Source organism: Pogona vitticeps, chromosome 2, assembly GCF_051106095.1.
Source record: "Pogona vitticeps strain Pit_001003342236 chromosome 2, PviZW2.1, whole genome shotgun sequence".
NCBI classification, from domain to species: domain Eukaryota; kingdom Metazoa; phylum Chordata; class Lepidosauria; order Squamata; family Agamidae; genus Pogona; species Pogona vitticeps.
Genome location: NC_135784.1, coordinates 147,938,218 through 147,964,144, shown reverse-complemented (window position 1 = coordinate 147,964,144; position 25,927 = coordinate 147,938,218). Strand labels below are relative to the sequence as shown.

Here is a 25,927-nt window from a genome sequence, read left to right as displayed (position 1 = left end):
ATCTGTCTGGAAGCTTCCTTAGCCCCATACTTCAGCAGATGAGGCTCGAAGGCCACAGAAACTCCTACAGCATCTTAAAGGCCATTATGAAAACAATTATACCAAAGTATTTAGGACAAACAAATTATAATAAATAAAACCTGTTAGTACTTTTTGCTGAAAAACAGTTAGCTCTGTTAGCTACCTCCCTGCAAATGTTTGCTGTAAGCTAACTGCATTAGAGTACTGAACAGTTACAGAAAAGACTATGGTCAGTAGGAAACTATATTTTTAGCTGCAAAGATACACAGCCAGAGAACTGATATCATTTGTCACATACTTAAACTCTGATAATGGCACAAGAGTTCAACCACATTATGCTACTAAATAATTGGAAAAATATTTCCCAATTGTTTATTCTCTGGCATCCTACAATTCCTGCTAGATCACCAATTTGTTTCCGCTGTCTGATACCGTATTTAGTGGCCTTGTCCCACCTCTTAAGATAGTGAAAAATGGCAAGATTCATACAACAATGGTGTTTCTGCACACCTGGAGGATTCAAACAGGATGTAGACATTGGTGCAAATGTGTAAACATTTTAAAGAGGATTTTAAAAAAAAAGAATATATCTTCTCAGGTAATTCTTATGATGGTGGCAATTACTGTAACCCTTCCTGTAGAAGGAGACCATTAGACATAGCTAAAACTCTTCACAATGACAACAGTGGGGGGGGGAGTACCTCAGAGGTGCTATTTTGGCCTTTTTCAACAAAGATACAAAGGGCAGAATTTACCCAGCAAAGATCTTGAAAACTCCTGCCTATGCAATACTTAGTTCTCTCAGTGAACTGAATAGTTTATTGTGCATCCCGATCCCAAATCCGTTCTCCACCTATAGTTCAAATGCGCTCAGGCATAGAACTAGCAGCACAGCAGCAGGAAGTAGACATAATCCATACTCTGAATTAACTTCTCTATCTTTTTGTCACGTTTGGTACAGAAAAAGGCTCAAGAACTACCATGTAGGTTTCTGGAACTAAACCCAAAGTAACTTCCCTGGTCAGTTTTAACAAATCAAAACATGTGGCTATTTTGTATTTACCCTTTAAACAACAACAACAAGAACAAACCACTATAAATGGTATAATGAAAATAATAACTGGCTCTAGAAATACTGAACAGTCTGGCTTGGCAAATCATTTCTTGTTAGATACAGTTTAACCCATGTGCACTAGAATCAAGAGCCAGTGTGGTGTAGCAGATACAGCACCAGACTAGGAATCAGGAGACCTGGATTTAAATCCCCATTTAGCTACGGAAACTCACTGAGGGTGGCAACGGCAAACCCCTCCTTGAAAACCTCACATTCCTCGAAAGCCGTATAAAAGAGGGTTGCCGTACATCAGAAACAGGTCAATGGTATATAACAACTGTCACCACATATCTATGGTAAAAGCCTTATCTGAATGTTGTAAAACAACCTTCTTAATGAGGGACAAATAAGGCTGAGGGGATGATGCATGCATTAGACCATCAGAAAGGCCTGGACCAAGAACTGTGTTGCAATTACCAGAGTAGTAATCTACATATGATCCACTTTCCTGGGCCATATGGCATCCCCTACTGCTTTGGAAGCATAATTGTTTGGTCAGAAAAACTGAAACAAAGTGTCTGAAGATAATGTGAATGAAATGAGAACAGAGTGGAAGGAAGAACTTTGGATGGTTTAGTCCAAATAAAACAATGGAAATCTATCCTAGCTTCAATACATAAAATCATTTTAGATCTAAATCCATATTTAGTTCAGAAAAATGGGTGTTTCAAACATACTGGACACTAGGTATGGGACCCTGTGAGGTGGATTCCCAAAAACAAAACATGGAGTCCCATTCCTACAGGACATGATTAATTTACACGGAAATGGCCTGTTTCAGTAATGTACCGTATCTTTCTGTTTATAAGATAACCCCCGTTTCTAACCCCCAAATTAGAAAAATTGAACTCCACGGGGCTTTGGAAGTGGATAAAGCAGCCGTGAAACAGCTTCAGGATCAAAGGGGTGTGATTGTGCATCCCTTTCATGGCTGCTTTACCCAAAGGGAGCCTTACCTTCCTTTTTGCTAAGCCCCATGGCTTCACAAAAAGCAGGGAAAGTGGCTGCCTTCCGTGTATAAAACGACCCTCAATTTTTTGTCTAATTAATTAAGGAAAAAATGTCATGTTATACACAGAAAAATATGGTAATACATATAGTGCTTGTTTGAATGTACAATGTAGACTTGACCAGTGCTGGGCCCTTTTTGGTTTGAGGTAGTGCAGCGAATTAATCTTGTGTTAGAAAAAAGTTTTATGTTTTCAGAAATGTACATATTTTTAAACTGTGTTTTCTAAACTTGGAACTTAATTGGTGGTTGGCACAGTTGAATTTTACAAGTGCTTATGATCACCACAAGACTAACACTTCAAGGGTAGAAAGATGAATATATAACATCTATAAATCAACATGAGAAGATTTCAGTATTTTTGCTACTGACGTAAACTTCAAACAAAATATTTTTGGGAATATGATCCACTTATATTAATGTACTGTATGTGCCAAGTGCACAACCATCTTTTGTATACCCCCTCTTTCTTCTTTTCTTTCTTTTGATTTAAATAATCATGTTACAAAAAAGGTTAAAAATTCCAAATTCCATCAATTCTTGTGACATTATTGTACCCCGATTAGTGAAATGGCAAATCTGTTTATCAATGCATGAATATATGTATTGTATATACAAGTGCAGACACATTTTCTTTGTTTACCTATACAGATTCATTAAAAAAAAACTTACATTAAAGGGAAACTACTGAACTGAGTAGCCTGTGAACAATGCAGAGAAATACACATGTAGTATAATTTTATGGCACCTCAGATCTAGCCATCTGTGGTGTTCCACAAGTAACTTGGAGCATTTTTGGCATATGATTTGAGGATGATCATTTATTATTTATTTCGCCATACAACTCAACCTAGTGTCAATGCCCCATATCATGGAATGCAAAGGACTGTGTGACTTGTGTATTTTGGACAGTACATACCGTTTCCCCCCGAAAATAAACCCTACCCTGAAAATAAGCTCTAGTATGATTTTTCAAGATGACTGTAATATAAGCTCTGAAAATAAGCCCTAGTTAAGTGAAACCCTGCCCTCCACCAGGGACTCCCAAGCCCTCAAGAGAGACTTAAAACTTCTTCCCCTCCTCTCCCACTTCCCTTGCTCGCATAGCGGCTGGGAAGCCAGGGAGGAAGGAGCTGTGCACCGGCAGGAACTTGCTCCTTAGTTCCCAACGGCTCTTGGGGCTCGCTCTTCTGCAGTATGCGCGCTTTCCCCCCAGAATGTGCCCAGGCGAGGCTAACAAAGCACAAAGTTGAAGGGGGGAGGCAATCTCAGAGCTCTGGCCCCCGCCAGCCAGCCAGCCCCCCACCCTGCCTTCATTTTCCCCTCCTCTCTTTCTCCTACCATAACTCTTCTTGTTCGGCTCCCTCTTCGGTGCTGGGTGCTGCTGGCAGAGCCAGGTGTTGAAGCAGCTGCCGCCCTTTCCTCAACTGGGCTCACCGGCTTCGGACTCCACCCCCTTCCACACCAATGTCTCCCCCTTCACTGCTGCCACTGTTTCCAGCAAAATAAACCCAGGGCCCGCCAGCCCCAATGGGAGCCTCAGCCCAGGCACCACCACTGGAGGAACCCGAGCCAGTGGGTGGAGCGGTGGAGGCACCCCTGGAGGAAGTGGCACCAGGTACATTTAAAGAAGGGGAGGGGAAAAGGGAATAAATTAATAATAATTGAACACATGTAGATTATTGTTCTTAAAAAAAATCCCCCGAAAATAAGCCCTAATGAGATTTTTTTGAGCAAAAATTAATATAAGACCCCTATATTATAGTAGACTCCTGATTGAGACTCTTGGATTGTGTCTCTGTAATTCTGATCCTGCATAGTTGCAATTCTCTTTTCAGGTTATATTGCTCTATTTGACATTCTTCATTCTTGTAAAACAAGACTATTTGGTTGTTTTGTTGCAATGCATGAAGTAACACATGACTATCTGATGGTTTTGTGGTAGCATGAACACAGCTGGAAGGAATTTATATGAAAATGGCAAATAATTATGATAACAATCAATTGCTGTTTACCTTTGGATCTCCAAGAATTGCAATTCCAATAGACAGTTTTCTTTTCTGTCCTCCACTTAGTTTTTTTGCTTGGTTATCTTTAATTGGCTGCATATCCAAATCTAGTAATACTTTCTGGACCTTAGAAAATCAAACATATTTGTTAGTTAGTGATAATTGAAGCATGTTATGTATCAATCAACATGTTTACCATGCTATACCTTCAATGCTTAGGATGACTGAAAATAATTATATATTTTATGGTAATATTTACGGCCATGACCTAGAACTTCAAAACTGCTCTTTAACCTTTGACCCATACTCATAACTGCAAACAAATAGTCAGAAGATTTGAGGTGGAAGTTTTTAAAAGCAAGTATGTTGTTGGTACACATGCATTCTATGTACATTTCATGTTCTTTTTTTTTTAAAAAAAGTCCTTTTATATTAGATTATTCTGCTTCCTTTTAAGTATGAGTAAAATAAAATATGAGTTTAGAGGCTGGGTGCTTCTGGAAGCAAAACTCAGGATAAATTGATCTGCACAACCTATATCATTCCACTCCTCTCTTCCAACTCTACTCTAGAGAGTTTATGTATGACAAGTGTCTGTTTTATAATGAGTAGTAAAATAAAATAGAATGTTATAGGACCATAATTTCCATAGCTTTAACAGCCATAAAGGTTTCACTTAAAAAACTTTCACAGTAATATCACAGCCTTAAATCAAAATAATATACACACAGAGTATATAATTTTTGTCAAAATTACTCACCTCTTGTATCATATCATTGGGAGGTATGCCTTTAATTGAGGCAACTATGGATAAGTTTTCTTCCACTGTTAACACATCAAAATAGATGTCTAACTGCTGACAAACTCCAGTTATCTTTCTTGCATCTAGCATTTCATCAATTTCAGAAACTTTATATCCATATATTGATGCAAATCCTAATGGAAAAGAAAGGATTACTACTGAGGCAGTTAAAAGGGGGTACTAAATGAAAAACAATCTAGCCCATTGACAGAATTGTCAATATAATATGATCATTCAGATCTGATGACCAGCTGCCTAGAAGTGGCAACAAAAATTCTCAGGAAATTCTCCTATTTTGGGGTTCCTAATTGTCAGAACATAGAAATAAACAAAAAACAAAAAACCAGAATGGCATTTCCAAAATTGATATCTACTACACTGGTATTTCCCTAATTTGCAGGAAGGACAGAACATGTCCATCTAGAAACCAAGATGAACTACAGAATCAAACAGAATTGTTAAATAGGGATCAGTATCCTACTGCTGGTATCAACTCGAATTTAGTCAGTGAATCAATGGCTGAATAGTAAGTCAATGCTTGTGTAACTTCAACTGGATCAATGGATCTACTCCAGTTGGGAAAACAATGCTTTGTGGCCAGTAATTTCCTACTATGCAGTTGTGCACAAGGGCAGAAAGGCAGTCTGGAAATGTATGCAAAGAAAATGTGGATGCTGTCAATAGCAACTTTTAAAATTAATTCTACATTTTTATATGGTTATTCTTTTTTATGATTAGAATTATTGCCCATTGTATTCAATACTGTTTTTAATGTATTTTTGTTATTGTGAGATATTGTACGTTTTGATTTTGAGTAAACTGCTAGTAGTGCTTACACTAATTGGGAAGTATATAAATTAAATTAAATTAAAAAATACAGTAACTAAGGAGTAGATCTGGAGGAATAAGCTCCACCTCAGCAAAAACACCTAAACATACATGTTTCCAAATGTATGATTGATGTTGGTATCGAAAGTGGGAAGGCTTTATGGTTGCACTTAGGGCTTGACCAGATCCATGCAACTGAATGGAGAATCAAGAAATTCAGTAAAACTTTTCAAAAGAAAACAAAGGACAATAGACTCTTCTGATTCCTTTTTCTTCTCTTCCTCAGAGATCCGATGGACTGGATACAGTTTGACAAATACATACCATCAGAAGGGGGGCACAATCCACAAAGAATGTTCATTAATGTTGTTTTCCCTGTTCCACTGTGTCCAAGTAATGCTGTGATCTGACCCTCATATATGTCAAATGTTAAACCTAATAAAGGAATTAAGCAATAGTGGGGAACATGAGAAAACATTGCAACAAGGAATCTTGTGGCACCATAAAGACTAACAAATGTAGTACTATAGTCCACAATTATGAAAGCTGTTACAATAAAACTGTTTATCTCAATGTGTCATGCAAACATTTCATGTTTTTGTTACAATAGAGTAACACAAACTAACCCTTTGATATAAGCGTTATTATCACATATTCAGACACTCCCTCTCATTCTTAAGGAATGAACACCACACAGTGTAACACATAATACTTCATACTACTAAACACTAAAATGAGTTAAAAATACATCATTAAGAGTTAAAGAAACCTGTCCACATGCTATGCCATTGTTCCCACTGTCAGAAATTAATGCAAAGAACAGGCATCATCTGAAATTTAATAACTCCCACTTGTGGCAGATAGTTGAAAACCTAAAAATTCTTACTTTTCAGAGCCTCCACAGTTTCACCTTTTTTAACAAAAGATTTCTGGACACAGTTGATTCTGAAAGAAGACAAGCTAATTTTATTTTTTAAAAGTGATGCAGAACTCTGATAGAATTTCCCTAGTAAGAAATTAGAAAACAATATGCAATAATCACATATTTGTATCAGCACCGATAACAATGTTTTGGTTAACAATGAATTCAAAGTAGCACTTTTATCTGGAAAAATGAAGGACAGGTCAAATTTTTAACGTCTTGCCCAGAAAGAAAGTACAAATATTTTCTTGAACATGTAACTTTACCACAATTTCTTCCATATTCAGATTACACATGAAATGTTCTAAGAAACACATGCAGTTGCTTATGCAGAAAGAGACTATGTTACAGAATATATTGAAACACTAGTATTAAATAATATATGTGCAAATAACATAGACCACTTTATTTTTGTTTTCCTGTCTGTCACATTACATAAAATCTGGCTAAATGGCACTGCATGTGTGTTGGAAAGAATATGCACCAGATGCACTAAACTACTTCATATAAATGTTAATATATATTACTAGTACTTTCAGCACCCTTAGCAAAACACGTTTATTGCCTTGACTGCAAATCACACTACCTTGCATTTGAAAATAATTTCTTTTCAGCAAATTAAGGTAGCTGTATTTTATTTGCTGCTTCCCCCTTGAGCAAAGTTACTATCCAAGAGACCCTGATACCAGTAGTCTTCCTAATTGCAGCAAATCAATGCTTAACACATGCAACAGATATGCACTATACCATACCATACATGCATGTATCTTTCAATCACTTTTTAACAGTTGTTTACAGTGAGATGAATCCAGACTTAACTTGAACCTAGAGAAGAGACACTGAAATTGTTGTGATTTACATCAGCCATAACTTACTTAAGTTCCATTGATTTCAAAGGATCTACTTTAAACATTATTAAGAGCACAATCTGAACTAGATACAGTAAGACAGCTAAGGGCTGGCTGAGGACACTAAACCAGCTGAGACTGTGCTGAATCTACATTCCCAGTCTAGGGATGCTGGCACTTACTGTCTTGATGGCAGACTAGCTTTGTGCTGAGTCTGTGGCCATGAGTCTGTGCTGAGTGGGGTTTAGATTTTGTGTAATTCAGTTATTTCTCTGCATCTCCCTTTATTTGCTTCTTTTTTGGCTCTTCTGCAGCTGATGTAAGCCCACATATTCTGCGTGCAAGTAGGTCTGAGATCAGCCAATGCAAGGAGGTTGTGCAACCATGTGAGCAGTTCTGCCAGTGTGATGCTTATGCTTATTTCAAACCTACTACAACTATCATATCTTTAGAGTTTGCATTACACTGCCTGGCTGGATCAAAAATAATGTTTTAGGGAAACTTTTAATGTTAAGATCTTTTCCCAATGTTGTTATTTTTTCTTTGCTTCTTATCATTATGATAAAAATCATGGTTTCACAGAACGACTGTTATATTTACACATGAAAATCATGACACAATACTTCCCAATCAATTTTTCTGTGAAAAAGAAAAATTGTGGAGAAATTCAACTGATGTGGCACTTATGTGCATGCAATTTATGCATCACCATATGTACAAAAGAAGATCTTGCACATGGCTGTATAATTCTATTCAAGTAGCCCACTTCTGGTCAAAAAAAGTCTAATTATCTTAACATTTTAATTTGTTTTTAATTCTACCTATCTTTCATATACAGTGGTGCCTCGCTTAACGAGCGCACCGCATAACGACAAAATCGCATAGCGATCGCTTAACGTTTTTTAAATAGGGCTAAATTCGCTTTGCGAAGACCGGTAAGCGTTTCGCTTACCGATCTTCGCAAAACGAAGCCCGACGATCAGCTGTTCGGCGGCCAAAATGGCCGCCGGAAGCCCGGAAATGGCCCAAAATGGCCACACGCAGCATTTTTGCGCGCTCGTTAAGCGAGGCGAGGGCGCGAAAATGGCTGCCGGTCATTATGAAGCTTCGCTGAACGGTGAGTATTTGGCCCATTTGGAACGCATTAAACCATGTTTAATGCGTTCCAATGGAAATCCCTGCCCCGTTCAACGATGCTTCAGCATAGCGAAGGTTAATCCGGAATGGATTAACCTCGCTATGCGAGGCACCACTGTATGTCCATAATTTTAAATTGTGCAATGCTCTGATATGAATAAAGACCATTATTTCCCTCACACTGTATTACTTGAAGATGCAGATATTACTCACAGTTATTGTATGTATGTTAATAGCTAATTCTTAAAACTTGAACATACTGCATAACTAAACTAATACAGTATAAGCAACTGAGATTAAGCAACAGTATTATACCTGATAGCTTCCTTTCCCTGAAATTCAGAAGACACTGGTTCAACGATTTCATTGAAATCTAAGTTCCCATTAATATTGCTCTCATACAGTTCCTTATAATTTCTTGTTCGCTTGGACCAAAATGACGGCTTCAGAAAGAAGAAAACACTTCGTCGCAAACCGTATTCTCCTGGGCAATAAAAGAGTGGGAAAATGTATAAATACATGAAATATATGAAACACAGTATACATTGTTCATGAAGCCGATTCTGATTTATAGCAACCCTATGAATTAAGAAGCTTCACAAAGTTCTATCACAGACAGGTCATGCAAACGTTAAAGCTATTGCTTTCTTTATTGACTCAATCCATCTCATGTTAGAACATTCTCTTTTCCTACAGTCTTCCATTTTTCCTAGCATTATCTTTTCCAGTAAGTCTTTCCTTCTCTTTATATGGATTCTTTTCATCCTAGAGATGCCTTATTGGACACTGAAGTGGAAGCCTTTCATGTCTGAAAATCACTACCACATCTCCAGCTGCTGGGACTGGAACTGCTGGCTGTGATTTTCCGATACTGAAGCCTCACCCCTCTCTTGTTCTGAAGCCCCCAAAGGCCTTATGTGCACAGAACTGTGCCAACAGGATTCCAGCCAATATGTCCTTAATTATCAGTACTAATTTTAGTGGTGAAATAAAGGGGCAGAACTTCTTTTTATATCTGCTCCAAACATTTAACATGTTTCTTAAAAAGGGGTTGTTCACCTGATTTATTTTCTTTTTACGACATTAAACAAATATTTTTCAATAATCCTATTTATTTCTGAGGATTCCATATCCCACAAAATTAATCTTCCTTCATTATATATATCTCCAATAAATCTTAGTTGATTCACTATATAATAATTTTTTTATTTTAGGAATACCTAAACCTCCATTTTTTTAGCCTTGTACCAATATCTTTTATTTATTCTTGATTTTTACCTTGATTACAAATTTTTACCTTGATTACAAAATTCATTAATTAGTCCCTGCCAATACTTACAATCTTCTTCTTCTAAGTGTATTGGGAGCATCCAAAATAAAAAAGTTATTTTTGGTAATATTTTCATTTTGACCATAGTGATTCTCCCAAATCACAATAGTTCCAATTTAGAATACTCCTGCATTTTATCTTTAATTTTGCTTTTTAATTTATTCAAATTTTGCTCCTTTAATTTTTGAGTCACATTAACTATATTTATAAGGGACGTAGTGGCGCTGCGGGCTAAACCGCAGAAGCCTGTGCTGCAGGGTCAGAAGACCAAGTAGTCGTAAGATCGAATCCACGTGACGGAGTGAGCTCCCGTCGCTTCTCCCAGCTCCCGCCAACCTAGCGGTTCGAAAGCATGCAAATGCAAGTAGATAAATAGGGACCACTTCGGTGTGAAGGTAACAGCGTTCTGTGTCTAAGTCGCACTGGCCATGTGACCACGGAATATTGTCTTCGGACAAAACGCTGGCTCCATGGCTTGGAAACGGGGATGAGCACCACCCCCTAGATTCGAACACGACTGGACAAAAATTGTCAAGGGGAACCTTTACCTTTACCTTAACTATATTTATACCTAAATATTTAATATAGTTGCACATTTTAATATCATATTTATTTACAAACTTTTCTTGTTCATATTTATTGCAGTTAAACATCATTACTTGTGGTTTTGCCAATTAATAGTTAACCCTGTTATTTCTCCAATTTTTTCTAAATGATTTTTAATTCTATCCATACTTTCTAATGGGTTTTGATCGTTAATAGTGAATCATCAGCAAATAAAATAATTAATTGTATCATTTTTACCTAATCTTTTAATTAACTCATCATTTCTTATTGTATTAGCTAACAGTTTTATAATCATACAAAACAATAAAGCACTGGAAAATTTGTTCACAAGTTTTCAGTGTACTCATGATTTCCCAGTAGGCGGCTTCACATTGCAAAATATTTTGACATTATGGCAACCAGCCTTACACCTAAACATCTCCTCTCCCCTTATCCTTTACATACTCAAATGCTCTTTCCTTTAATTCTACAGTCTCAGCAGGCAAATGACTATTTATTTATTTATTTATTTATTCAATTTATATGCCGCCCAAACTACCCAGAGGTAGTTTGGGTGGCATATAAATTGAATAAATAAAATGGCAAACTAGTTTACTAAGAAGCTAGAACCAAGCAGGGAAATCTGAATCTGTGTATAAGCATAAGACATGTTCACAAAATGTTCTGTCAATCTTGTGTAAAATGTTATTTAAAACATAACAATTGACACTTTTAAAACAAACAGGTTCAATTGAGAGAGAATGGGTGACAGATATAAACATATATAAATTTGTGGTCTCAAACATTTCAGTGGCCAGAATCCAACTGCTGATTTACACCTGCGTGAGTGAAATTATGTAAGTCATGGTGGCAAATGGTCTCTCATTAACAAGCTGCTAGTTGAGTTCCTAGACATGCACAAGCATAAATCAGCATCACAATTCTGGCCAAAGGCTTTGTCACCACATATATGTAGTATCATTCTATGGAGTGCATCATATCCCTGTCTTTCCCAATACAGGTGGTAACTCACTGACTTTGTTTGATGGATTACCATGCCCATCTGGGTGATGAGGATTATATCAAATGTTTTTGGTGCCTGACATGTCCTGTACTAGCTTTTCAAGATTTTGTGAGAGAACCAAATGAGCAAATTTTAAAGAGTTAATTGTAGTTTACAGTCTGATACTATTATACTTGGATGAATTTCTTTAACACTTTAAATATTTACCTTTAATTTACAGGTATTATGGAACAATAATACCCATGCTTTGGTGCAATTTGACCACTTCATTATTAGAATGGGGACTCTTCCATGTAAGAAGGCATTTAAACCATTAGAATTTTGTCTTGTATTATGTTTCTGACTTTATGCTAAGTTTGTACCTGAATATCTCACTGAATTTGACATTAACTTCCTGAATATTTTTCTTTACAGAAACTCAAGCATACCTGGAACAACTTGATCTAGATATACTGCCAGGAGCAGATACAGCATACTGTCAAGGGCCAGTAGCAAGAGGGAAATAACTAATGGATAAGGACCATGGGTTAAGTTTGAGAAAGACGTTCCTTCTTCGTAATCTTCTAGGTGCATAACCTGAAAAAATACAGAAACTTATGCCTTACTTTATCAAAAGCAGAATTTAGGAAAAAAATAGCTAACACCAAATCAAAATCAACAAAATTTTACCATATCAAATCAATAAAACTTGTCACATGATGGCTATATGATAGCAATACATTTTGTTGAACTCTTTGCAGCCTTTTTTCCTCGTTCCCATTCCTCCTCCCCCATTTCTTTCCCCATGCTACATCCTTTTATTGTCCTTCCCTGGCACTGCCTCCAAAGAAGACAGACTCTGGTATTTCTGCATTACTAGGCAATAGCTTGATGGGTGACATTGCTGGAATGCGAGGACTGGGCACACCAAGACCATCGTCTTTTGCTGGCTGAAGAGAGATGTGTCAATTATGAATTTTAATAAAAAATTTATGCAAGGGAAAAATAAGACATTCAAATGGAGTACATTTTATAACACTGAAAATGTAAAAAGCATGTAATGGACATTCAAAATGTATTGTACTGTCTGAATATAATATCAGTAGATTGCATCATCTAGATGTACTCAAATGGAGGGGGCTGCTACACAGCCTGCCTGGCATAGGAAAATATCTGGTTCATAAAGAAATGTGGAGCTTAGCAATTAATGATAAATTAACATTTGAAATGAAAATAAGAAGAGTAATAGTAAAGTCTAATGATTTCAAAAATGTATGGAATTTATACTTGGAGTATGTCTTTTTGAAGTGGAAAGGCTATATGCCAGCAAAAGAATCAATGTATTTTTAGAGAGGTATGGGTTGGTGGGGCTCGTCAGCCATGGAAGGCAGCCCATCTAGGAGAAGGAAAACTCCGATTTCAAACCTCCACTGCCTTGTGGCTATATCCATTCATGGAAAAGGCTTCAGGAGTTAACCTCGAGGCAAAATCCGGAGCTGGAGTCCCGAAGGCAGCATGTGTCGTTCTGCCAAATCCTGCGACATTGCTGGAACCAGTCGTATTGGCTCTTGCCTTTCCATTGGACCATTTCAGCAATGTGGAGAGGGGGGATCTGCTGCTTGGGTAACAGCCTATCCTCCATATTACCTTACCCGGGCTTCATGCTCTGGAGAGGACACTCCTCGATTCAGAGCATGTTACCATAGTCTCTCGAGACTGAAGGATGCCTATGTGGGGTGAAAAGAGTTATAAACTGATATTATTGGTCACCTAATCCCAAGGGTGAAAGTGGCACGGGTGGGAAAAGTTCAATGTGTATTGCTTGTAGTCACTATTGAGTTTGTATTTTAGTTTTAATTTTGTTACTTGTAATCTTTCTTTTATTAATTTAAAAAAAAATTAAAAGAGAAAAAATTTGGTTCAATACATTGCTTAGATAGAGATTAGTGCATGTTGACATTTCAGACCCATGGAAAAGTTAGAGTCCCATAACATATTGTTTTGACTATGTAGAACATCAAGAGATAAATACAGTAAACAAAGATTTCTACCATGTTTAGGGGACATCTCAAAGGATACACAAACCTTTTCTCAAAGAAGGGGGAGAATCTGTTTGACGTGAGTGAAAATTATGAAATGTTATTTGACTTATTTATTATAGTTTATGCCATGCTCAGCTTTGTTTTTACAAATAATATGTACTGGAATAGAGATTTTTAAGTGACTTGTACGAGAGTTTATGTATTATTTTATTAAGAAAATAGCCTTTTTACTAAGAAAATAGTCTTAATACTGTATCTTATGAAGTACTAAACGTAAGTTCTATACCACTTGAATAGAAGTTCACACTTTTAGTAAATCCTACTTTTTTATAAATTAAAAATGCTATCTACATATACGAACTAGAACGTTTTTGTATTACATGACTGTGAATTTTGCAATATATAGTGGTGCCTCGCTTGAAGAGGATAATTCGTTCTGTTGAAATTGCTGTTAAGCAAAATCCCCATCAAGCGAAATGAAAAAGCCCATTGAAATGCATTGAAAACAGTTCAATGCGTTCCAATGGGCTAAATACCTCAGCATCCAGCGAAGATCCTCCATAGGTCAGCCATTTTCGGTGCCTGTAAAGCGAGGAATCCATCCTGAAAACACAGCGGGGAGCCATTTTGCACAGTGGGCGGCCATTTTAGAGCTCCCGATCAGCTGTTTCAAAATTGTCGTTTCCCGAAGCAGGGAACCGATAATCGTTAAGCGAATTTTTACCATTAAAACATCGTTTTGCAATTGCAAAAACTTCATCATCAAGCGGTTTCTTCGTTTCACGAGGTAATCGTTAAGTGAGGCACCACTGTATACTCATTTAGCTTTATAGACTCCAAGATATTTTACATGTTCGGTCTTTTATTCACATGATTACTTGTTTTCTAAATAAATATTTTAAAGAAGAAAATGATTTGTTTTTGAATTTTTAAGTCAAAATTCTTAAGGGTACCCAGGGAGGAAGAACTGAATGAATATAAAACAAAGTATAAAATCTTGTGACCACAATTAAATTCCTTGTCAGATGTGTATAAAACACTAATCTCACAGGGAGTCTGTAATAAGAATGTAAAGTCATTCAGATACTCCTCTGTGGAATCTGACAAACATGCACCAGTCATAATGTTGTAACCAAAGCCAAAAACTTAGAAAACCTTTCAACACCCACTATATCCTGTGTGCCAATAGTAGCATTGTTGGTTTCATGTCTAATATAGCATGCTAGCAGCTAAATAAAATGCTTTACTAACCTGTGCAACACCAACCAAAAACGTGCACTGACATAGAGGGCTCAGGAACCACACAAAGGACTTTGGAAAATCCTCCAGCAGGACAATTGTCAGGCCCACAAAACCGAAAGCCAAGGTTGACAGAAATTCGACTGTACCAACATGTTTTGATCTTTTGAAAAGTGGAGTCAACATAAATGCAAATAAAACCTGAACAGAAATGGAACAATTATTTTAATAGAGACACTTAAAATCACTTTTTTCATGTTAATGATTTGTTGTTGTTGTTTCAACAATTATTTGTTCAATACCTATAATAGGCAATATAAATATAACTGATGCAGAAAATCAACTGCTTTATCAAATTAAGTGCTTTTTCTTAAGAGAATTGTCTTAAAATATAATGTTTATTGTCTCATTTTGGTTATTATATCTGAGTAAAAATAAAAAACAATAGAGTATTATGGCCTAAATCCAACTTGATGCTTTTAGAACTATTGAGATTTGTGGGGGGTCTCTGACTGGAGTAAATATGTTCTGGAAGGTTTTTCAGCTCACCAGAAAATGTCTTTGGAGTGCCTCAGGGTTTGTGGCACGGAGGCTCCCTCTATTACTTACACTGGGTTTCATTCTTGCACAAGTGAAGGCACAACACTGGATATAGCCTTATATTCTTATTATATGATTTTTTAAAAAATGATCAACCAATAGTGAAAAACAGTGTTTCTTTTCAAAAATAACACCTTGCAAATATGATTCTGGACTGAGAAATACGTAATTTAAACTGGTCAGACATAATGTCATTTCAGATCACAATGTCATTTTCATAGTTGTACAAAGATCACAAAATATGGGCAAAAATATAAAGATTATAAAACCTAATCAAAAACTAATTAAGATTTGAGTACCAATCATTTGTATCTATTATTATTGTGTAATCAGAATATCTGGAACATTACTTTCACAAGGCAACAAACAGTTAATCACCACATACATATCAATATCATCTTAGTCCACTAAAAACAGCGGTAATTATGCTAAGATGACCTGCAATGTTACTACTGGGCATTTAAGAATAATACTTTATAAAGTTTTTCAATTTGACAAAGGAAGGCTGTGATTAGAGCAGTTAAATTTTACATTGGTGGAAAGGGAACATTTGTGTTATTAGTAGCCATTTCAATGCATTCAACATAAAATGATAAATAATGTCCACCAAAATATATAAGCAGATGCATTTTAGACCGCTTATGCGATGGGTTAGGGTGTCTAGTAACATTTAGTGCAGAGGAAAATATATCATAAATTATCAGTACTTAAGTATTTCTACAACACAATACTCTCAGTACTCACAGTATACTGACAATGAGCACATACATACACACTTACGGAGGATATTCCATATAGGAAAAAAAGAAGAAATATCACAAAGCTGCTACTTTTGGGAAACAGCCAAGAGAATGTTGCAATGATCGACATGAGAAGGGACATGACAAATATCAGACTGGTATACAGTAGGACCCAAGAAAGCCTAGAAAAAGGAAAAACACAATGAAGAGTCATGCATTCAATGTCATCTGTACAATTAAAGACAGATTATTTAATGGTAGTTCTTTGAATGAGCAACTGTGCAATCTTAGGTCTTTCACCTAAGAAGATTGTTTTGATCATTTTACAGCTTTAGTCAAAGAACTGATGCTCTTGGCTCTCTCCTTGAATAATGAGGCAAATCTCTTTGAGCATGTTCTGAGGGTGACTACCTTCCCAGAAAACTCCCCCTTTGCAATGGGACAAAAGCAAAGGAGAAGGATGTTGGGTTGTGACACTGCACAGATGACCACATGAAGAACACAAATTACATTTAAGCAAGCTTTATTTCTTCTTCACTGCCCCGATGCAGGTATGCAACTGGGTGAATCATAAATTAGTGTACCAAAACATATAAATAATTATCCAATTCTGTGAAAACAGAACACAACAATCCTTTGAACATATAGATTTTCTAAAGTATGATTGATCACAAGAGAAAAAGGTAAATGATGATTAGAACACAAGCTATGAACTGAATGTGCTGTATTAGCTATACTTTGCCTATGATTGTGCCAAAACAAGGAAATCCAGAAAGTCAAAGATGGCCTGCAGATTTGTTGGGAGTTTCCCAAAGAAGAGCCAGTGTCTCTACAGGGAAAGATGAGGAACAACTCCTCAATATGGAAAAATGGCTACTACACCAAAGAATGTCTTAAAGGTTCTCAATGCTGCTCGAGTCCAAAAGGCAAATGTCAATGATCACAGCAAGTGTTTCCACTGGCAGAGCACAGGAATTACAGGTATTGTGGCTTTGTATCTACACAAAAACAAGCATCTTAGAGTTCAATGAAGCAAATTAGGTAGAACTGCTGGGGAGCTGGAGTAGCAAAAGACCATATGGATAAATGGATAAAAATGTTTATATAATGGAGTGTTAACTTAGGTTTGTACTTCTGTACGAAATAGTAGGAGTTAAAACTATAAAGATCTTGATTTGATAGAATGACTTCCTTTTGCAAGTAATTGTATGTGCCAGGCAATGTACACAGAATAAAATGGATGCTCCTGTTGTGGACCAAAGCCCGTTCCCTGTTTTTGGTCTCCGTCAAGGAATCAGGCAAGACGTGACTAGCTGAACCAAAGTCTAATTTTATTGAATAATTGATAAAAAGTCAGCTGGGACTTCTCTTAAAGGCAGAGAAAACCCCAAAAATACAGTGTACAAGTACTTTATAACATAACAAAGAAAGAGCCATAAAGTTCTATAATATCATTGGCTAACATTTTCCTAAATTTTGGATCCTAGACATAATTGGATACTAATGCAAAGGTTACAAAAATATGAGTCCCTTATAGATATATGTAAGGTACCCAAACTCCCCTTTTGACCTTCCTTGGGGATGTGCCACAGTATCTGGAGGAATTCATATTCCATCTTCCTTATCTACTGATATGTTTATGTTGCCTTCCTGGGCCTAAATATATGGCCTTCAATCTCCGGCTCTCTGCTGGCTTTATATTTCAATATCTTCACTTTGTGTTCTGGCAACATTCCTAGGCATGGCCATCTGCTAGTTCAAAGGTAAATGGGTGGAAGGTGAGAAACAGAAAAGCCATCTAATATTGATGGTTACATTCTTTGGTAAAAGACAGAATGTCTTTCTTATTCTAAATTTGTGATTGTGCATAGTCAGTATCAATCCATAAGCACTGACCTTGTGGAAGCATATGAAACTCAATACTGCACTCCTAACTCAGAATAGAGAAAACCCAGTAGAAAATCCATATGATAAAATTTATCTCATGCTGAAATTTCTGTTTCATTTTAATACTGGTTCTCCAGCTTTATCAGAAGTGCTATTCTATTGCTGAAAACTGCCTTGGGGGCCTTTTTGAGAGCTCAAGGTTGGTATATAGATAATTCTACAAATGAAATTGGCCTTCCCCATCACATAGGAAGTCTTCCTATGTAATCATGTCCTGGGAAGGGGAACTGGTTCCTATCAAGTCTAATCTGGCCTAAGAAGTCTATCTGGTGACTGTAAAGTCCTGGGAAGTTTGCTAGAAACTCCAAGTGTGAGTTTTCAGTGAAGCAGCTACGTCAATCTGTTTCAGAAAAAACAAAAGTGCTGTAGCATTTTAAGACTAACAAACTTATTTCAGTGTGACCTTTCAAGGATTACAATCCACTTTTTCAGACACCTAAACCCTTTTCCAACTGGGAGACTGGCTTATCTCATAAGAGAATATCTGAAACCAAATAGTTCCTTGCCTGTGACGTAATCTTTAACCATGTATGTCTCTGGAGGCTGATCTGAATATCCAGAAGCTTCAAACTGTAGTCAGCCAAATAATGTGTTAGTTTGCCATCTCCCCAACTTTAGCAAGCTATCTGAAATATCTTGGCTAATCTTTTTCCTTTCTTCACATAGAACATCAAAAGGCATATTATCATGAAGATAAGCACAATCATGGAAGCAGCTGCCAGAGAATAGAGAAGTGCACTTCTGAATCTGCTTGTGTGTCTGCTCATGTGTCAATCCCATGTGGCTGGACCTCTCAATTTTATTGCAGACTCTTCTTGGATTGCCTTCCTGTACTTTGAAAGGTTATGGCCCATAATGTGAGAGTAGCTAAAGGAGATAACTTTGAGGCATTGGCTTCAGGGGTCATTCTTCTTCATCAGTTGGCACCAAATCAGCAGTTACTTTCCCTTTAAGATTTTTATTCCTCATTAGACTGAAACTCTAGCATCTGGTACATTTTTTTTCAGAATAAACAATAATAGTTTGACCCTATGGGCAGCATAGGGAGGGCTGGACTTTTTTTTTCCTTTTCAAAGTACGGTAACAACTTGTGCACAAGGTCAGTTAAAGATGCAGACTCATGCTGTATGTTAAGACCAAGGAATTAAGTCGCTCCTTAAAGCTACTTAATTTACACAGATTTGCAATGGGCAATATAGACGTGTCAACTCTGTATGTATGATGAGGGGAGGAGTAAGAGACTCAATCCTCTTCTTACATCCCAGATTCTTGCCCCAAGAACTGGATTCTGCTCATGACTTATTTAGGAGATATTAATCAGGGCACAGCACATCCATTTGCTGAGGAAACTCTCCCAGCCAGAGTTTCTATAGCAAGGAACATTACTGCTTGAACAAAAAAGGAAACTGATGACTTGTTAATGCCTCCTTGAGCCTTTAAAAAGTTTTATTATTTGTTATGACAAATTCACTCAAAAGGTTACCAAGAATATTTATTTATTTATTTATTTATTTATTTATTTATTTATTTATTTATTTATTTATTTATTTATTTATTTATTTATTTATTTATTTATTTATTTATTGTATTTATACCCCGCCTATCTAGTCATTTCGACCACTCTAGGCGGCTTACAACAAATGATAACAAGTTCTAAAAAATTTATAACAATTAATTAATTAGATGATTCTGTAAGATGGGAAAAATAAAAATAAATCAAATAAAGAGAGAAAGAAAAAGGAAAGAGGACAGGAATTAACTGGAAGGGAAGGCCTGCCTAAACATCCATGTTTTTAGTTGGTTCTTAAAAGTACCCAGCGAGGGTGCAGCGCGAATCTCCGGAGGTAGGTTATTCCAGAGACGAGGAGCCACCGCTGAGAAGGCCCGGTTTCTTGTTCTTTCTTTCCGGGCCTCCCTTGGCGTCAGGCTCCTCAGCCTCACCTCTTGGCTCGCACGGGTGACACAGGTAGAACTAGTTGGGAGTAAGCGTTCCGCCAAGTATCGAGGTCCTAAACCGTTTAGGGCTTTATATGTAAGCATTAACACTTCAAAGTCAATGCGGAAACGGATGGGCAGCCAGTGCAGCATGGCCAGAGTAGGAGAGATATGCTGGTATTTTCTCACTCCAGTAAGGAGTCTGGCCGCCGCACTCTGCACCACTTGAAGTTTCCGCATCAGCTTCAAAGGAAGCCCCACGTAGAGCGCGTTACAGTAGTCTAATCTAGAAATTACGAGCGCAAGTGCTAAGGTAGTGAGTGCCTCCGTGTCTAGATAAGGTCGCAGCCGGGCAATCCGCCAAAGGTGGAAAAACGCGGTGCGGACTACCAATGCCACCTGTTTCCATGGTGAGCATCGGGTCCAGGTGTACCCCCAGGCTGCGGACCCCACTCTTTGCGGCCAGGGCCACCCCCCCAAACATGAGGGAGTTTCCCAAGCCACCATCCACAGGGCCACCCACCCTCAGAACTTCCGTCTTGTCCGGGTTCAACCTCAGCCCGTTCTCCTGCATCCACTGCTGTATGGCCCCCAGGCAGTGCTGGAGGGACAGGACGGCATCACCTGTAGTTGGTGAAAAGGAAATATAGAGCTGGGTGTCATCGGCATATGGATGACACGATGCTCCACATCCCCTGATGACCCCACCCAGCGGCCTCATATAGATGTTAAACAGAATGTTTGCTTAGTTATCTTATCTATACTAAGCAGTCTGGAAGAAGAAGAGATACCAGACGAAACACAAGGTTGAAAGAAATGTAGGGAGCAACTTTCCTTTCCTTTCTATTTATGAGCCTTAAAGTCTCTGACTGAAAAAGGGAAAGCATCCTTCAGTTCTAATATTTGAAGCTATCCACTTTAACACTAGGGGAACAAATATCAGCAAGAACAACAAAAAGAGGACACAAGGAAAGGAGTTAAGTAAAGTTTGGCTATATCTTACTTTTCTTTGAAAGGCTTCCTATTTCCATCTAAGAGACAAATGTTTATATTCTTCTGCCTTTTGATTTTAGCAAAAACTGTGAAGTGAAAGGCTGTAGTTTAACTGGTTGAATAAAATGTTTTGGGTCCAGTGTCCTGTTCAATACTTCTTTGTGCGCAGAGAGTGCAAACTGCAGAAGTTGTTGCAGAGATATGAGAAGATAATAATCAAGTACAACTAGGCACATAAACCATAGCTCTTCAGATTGCCATCGGGACTTTTGCAGCTGTGAGTTCTGTATGCATAAATATTAAACAGGGTCACCATGCCAGCTGGAATACTATCTTTTACTTCACAATTTTTACCAAAGACAAAATGGTCTAAGTCAGAATCCAAACATTTAGTCTAAAATAGAAACCTCACCAAAGAAAAGGAATCCTAGTAATACACAAATCTGTAAGTTTCGGTTTCTCTCCATTTCACACATAATTTATTTATATCCAGTTTTGCGTCAGTTTGCTTTTTTAAAAAATATGAACATTTGTAGGCATTTTAGTGCTTCTCTCCTAATATGCATGTTTGTGCACATAATTGTATTTAATACTGTGCATTTTCTGGCCAGTATTGTTTTGCAGCTCTGCTCACACAATCTGAGACATCATCAGCTGTAGCAGACTGCTGCTAATTAGAGTCCCTTTTTCAACTTCAAGGTACATGTAACATTGTATCATGGATTTCTATGACATTTTATATTTTCTCTGCAATCTACACTTAAACCCATACACAAATTTAATATGTTTACGAGTATTCTGGCCTTTCACACCAGATTACTCATAAACATATTCACACCCACCCATAAGATCAAACACAGGTTGAAGAAAAAATGACATGTCATAGAAAACATCCTCCTACATGTTATGCACACTCTGAACTGAGAAAGGAACTCTTCAATTAGCAGGGTTTTTTAAATTTTCTCTGAAAATATTGCATGAGAAACTAGTCTAGGTGATCCAAGACCTGTTGAGATGCCATCTAATCCAAACTGAAACAGTGAAGAAGAAATTGGAATTCATGCTTTTCTTCACCAAACTCAATGTAATCTTTGTTTCTGAGCCTGTGGTGATAGGCAGTTAAGAAGAACTGGTAACCCAAGAGAAATGGATTTGCAGCGATCATATCCAGGATCTGCCATGCTATTTGTGCCTTTTTTCTTCAGGAGAAAAGGAAGTAATGCCCGTAAAGAGTCTAACGTCTACTCCTATCTATGGCAAATCCAATCTAGTACAAGGCAAAGCAAGTATTTTCCCCCACTGGCCCTTTCTTATTGCATAAATCTTCCTGAAGGCCATTTTGGATTAGATTGTGAGCAGAATGGATAAAAATCAACAGTTTTTTAAAAAATCAAATTGATTTAAATCACAATTATAAATCACTTTAAAAAATTCAATCATGGTTTAAATCAGTGGTTCTTAACCTTTATTACTCAGGTGTTTTTGAACTGCAACTCCCAGAAACCCCAGCCAGCACAGCTGATGGTGAAGGCTTCTGGGAGTTGTAGTCCAAAAACATCTGAGTAACAAAGGTTAAGAACCAGTGGTTTAAATCAAATCCACCCTGTGAGTGAAAGAGAATGAACTGAACAGGCTCAGTAAGTGCTCAGACTGAATGAAAGTGGGCTGATGCCTTTCATTTAACATAGGGAGAAGGACACTGAGACGCTAATATCTACTACTGACCAATTCTAGAAAATGTTGCAGACAGACAAATGCAGGTGAAGTCACTTATGTTTCCCAAAATGACAAGGTAACTTTGCCTCTACTTCCTGTCCTGAAAGTCATTAAACCTCACCTTTCACCATCACCCAGCTAACCCAATCTGTGTGAAAAGGACGAATGAGGAGATTCTCATCTGGAGTTATATAGACAAGGTAGTAGTTGTGAGAAGCTGTGTGGAGCAGTTGTGTGTAGTTGTGTAGAGAAGCTGCCTGTGGTGGGAGAAGTTCTAAACGCTATTGAACAGCTTCTTCTACCTCAGGCTTGGTGAGAGAGCTAAAGTCGAGAGAAAAAGGCAGTCTCCTCCACAACAAATGATTAAGAAGAAAATTTAAGTGAAGAGTGCCCATTTCACATGACCCCATTTCCAATTTATTCAGCTCCTCTATATGACTGAGTTTTCTTCCCTTTTTTTAATAGGATGGGGATGAGGGTGAATGCAGAGAAAACAAAAAATTACTGATGGCAAGAAATTATCTTGGGAATTATGGGAAACCCCACTGCTTTTCAATCTTAATGGGAAATGTTTCCTGGACTGGTCCCCAATGCTGTTAGCAAGCTTCTGGGCCATCCCTCTCTTAAAGAGAAAACTCAGAGTTAAAATATGTTAGTACCTTTAACTTATCTGCTGTTAAAAGAACTGGATTTTGACAAGTGCCAAATGAAAAAGGCACTAAAAATATTCATCTGAGAATAGGAATAAGAGCTGAATTTTTAGGGACATGATTTTAACTGTTTGGGTATGTTGTGACACAGGCAGCAGTTCTTCCTTCTCTTTTCTTACATTAAAAAATAACAATGATACAAGTTTGGCTCTCTTGGCAGTTGGTTTTTTCCCATCCGGAAAGGTCTTTCTGAAAGGAAGAAAGTAGCTGCCAAAGGGCCCCCCAATTTTCCCTTCAGAATACCTCAGCATTATGTAACTTTCAGGCCATTCTGATGGGAAAAGATAATTACCAATTAGTGGTCACTGAAGGGAGTTTCATCATGCTCAGTCAAATTTTTAAAATAATAAATGTACTAGCAATAATCCCCCTACTCATAAAAATCAATTCCTGTAAACACCCTCCTATTTGTAAAAAGGTAAACAGAGGGTCAACTCCCTCTTAGCGGCATGCATGGAAACACTTCTGAAAGCACACTGACATACAAGGGATACTAACCATTTATTCTGTTTATATTGTATCAAATAATAAAGACACACACTCACCAAAAAGCAGTGTCATGAAGACCCATGATCATTAAAAATTCCTTCAGTTTCTTCTCCTTTTCTGCCACAATGTGGATTGCCAAATAACAACCAAATGGTGAAAAGGCAATTACTAGGTAAATTAAAATAATTGCACGAGGAAAATTGTCTATTTCCATCACAGCAGACTCTCCCATCATGATAGCTTTTGTTTCTTCCAGCACTTCCAAAACGGAATGATTGGTCTTTAACTAAGTTTTTTTTGAAAAATCAGAAAAACATTAAACCATTAGCTGCTACTAATTTTTTTAAAAAATTAAGGCCACAAAAGCAATTCTGACAATGGGCAAAATCCTGTTGCATAAATGTGGCAGCATAACCTGGACTGGGCACAGGAAGTGTTTAATTTGAAGTAATTAAAACTATCTACAGTATTCCTTTCCTTTTATGATCCAAGACTCCCTTTTGGCCTTGGAAAGCCTTTAGGAGTCTCAGGATGGGAACCCTTGGTGACCCTTGGAACACTGCCACCAGGATTGGGCAACTAGTGGTGATCTAGCAGCAATTTTCTACTGTTACAGGCTCCTTCCCCCCACTGGCACTTTAAATTAAAGACTTCCAGTGCACAATCTGGGTTATGCCATGCAATGCTATACCAACAGGAGTTTGCTCAATATTTGTTTGCTACCTAGCTTACACATCTAATTCAACTAAATGGCTTCAAACTCAAAAACAACTTGGAGTTTTATATAATTATAATCCCAAATTGCTGTCCCATTAACAATACCAACCATAATGTTAACATATTGGGGTCCATAAAGAAAAAATGGGCTCAATTAAAAATAAAGATCTCATAACAAAACAAATACACATTCCAAGATATAATACGAGTAGCCAGGTATTACTGAGATTGAACATATTTTCCAAAAAGGTGTATCACAATTACATATATGCTAAAACAAATAATTTTACTATATAATGAATACATTTAAAGAGTAATCACTAAAAAACTAAGAACTGTTCTAGCACCGTGAATGTGAAGACTCAATTTCTGGCATTAAAATTAAATACCTGTGATAGGGAAACTAGAATAGAAATCAGATACACAGAGAACCCACAGAGAGCTAATTTTTCTTTTAGGCCAATTCTAATTTCAGGTAATTGACAACTGAATCCTAAACACTGTCGTTGTATGGTTATTCTGCTATATTTGTTTTTCAAAATATTGGGCACACTTCCATCAGATTTCTTGTGGATGAAAAGTGGTGTACACATTTTAAAAATATTTTTCTAAACTGACTTTAATGGGACTTACTTCCAAGTTAATCTCTACAAGGCTAAGATATAAAACTGTAATCCTATACAGACTTATTTGGGACTTCCATTTAGCTCCAGGTAACTTATTTATTCAAGCAGACAAATGTATTTAGCTAAAACACAAAGTAGATTTATAAAAATTCAGTCAATAAATTGCAAAGAATATTAATCAACAAAATAAACTATCCCACATATTCTACCAGTATACCATTAGACTGTTCGCTGAACATACATTTTCATTGTTACAATGAACACTAAACAACATGAAAGGAATACCTGTGGTTTGTAACACAGTGATTTAAATTATGATAAAAGGAACCCACAACACCCATTCTTCCTTTTCCTTAGAGCCACAACATACATTTGTGTAACACTTTTGGGCATCTCTCTCAGGGGAAAAAAGTTATTTTATATCACACTAATCTCTGGCATTGATATCTTTATGGAAATTACTATATAATTGTAAGGTTTTGTGAAAATGGCTACTGTTAGTGCCATTTTTAATTCAGGAAAAAAATGAACTCAGTTACAAAGGAACGGTCTTTCATATAAAATCTGTTTCAAAACAATGATGTTTTGGTGGCTCTCACAGTCT

The 25,927-nt window shown here is 37.1% G+C and overlaps 1 protein-coding gene across 3 annotated transcripts in view; it reads right to left on the bottom strand.

Moving 5' to 3' along the window:
• Window positions 1–25,927, bottom strand: part of ABCA5 (ATP binding cassette subfamily A member 5) — a 96,830-nt gene that overhangs the window by 49,252 nt on the left and 21,651 nt on the right. For all 3 annotated transcript variants that reach the window (XM_020791286.3, XM_020791284.3, XM_072990772.2), the window contains exons 6-14: window positions 24,037–24,266; window positions 16,231–16,372; window positions 14,863–15,051; window positions 12,019–12,166; window positions 9,006–9,174; window positions 6,670–6,728; window positions 6,108–6,218; window positions 4,914–5,089; window positions 4,160–4,279 (exon numbers count right to left, since the gene is read on the bottom strand). In XM_020791286.3, the coding sequence (XP_020646945.3) occupies window positions 4,160–4,279; window positions 4,914–5,089; window positions 6,108–6,218; window positions 6,670–6,728; window positions 9,006–9,174; window positions 12,019–12,166; window positions 14,863–15,051; window positions 16,231–16,372; window positions 24,037–24,266 (1,344 nt within the window). The remainder of the gene's footprint in view (window positions 1–4,159; window positions 4,280–4,913; window positions 5,090–6,107; window positions 6,219–6,669; window positions 6,729–9,005; window positions 9,175–12,018; window positions 12,167–14,862; window positions 15,052–16,230; window positions 16,373–24,036; window positions 24,267–25,927) is intronic.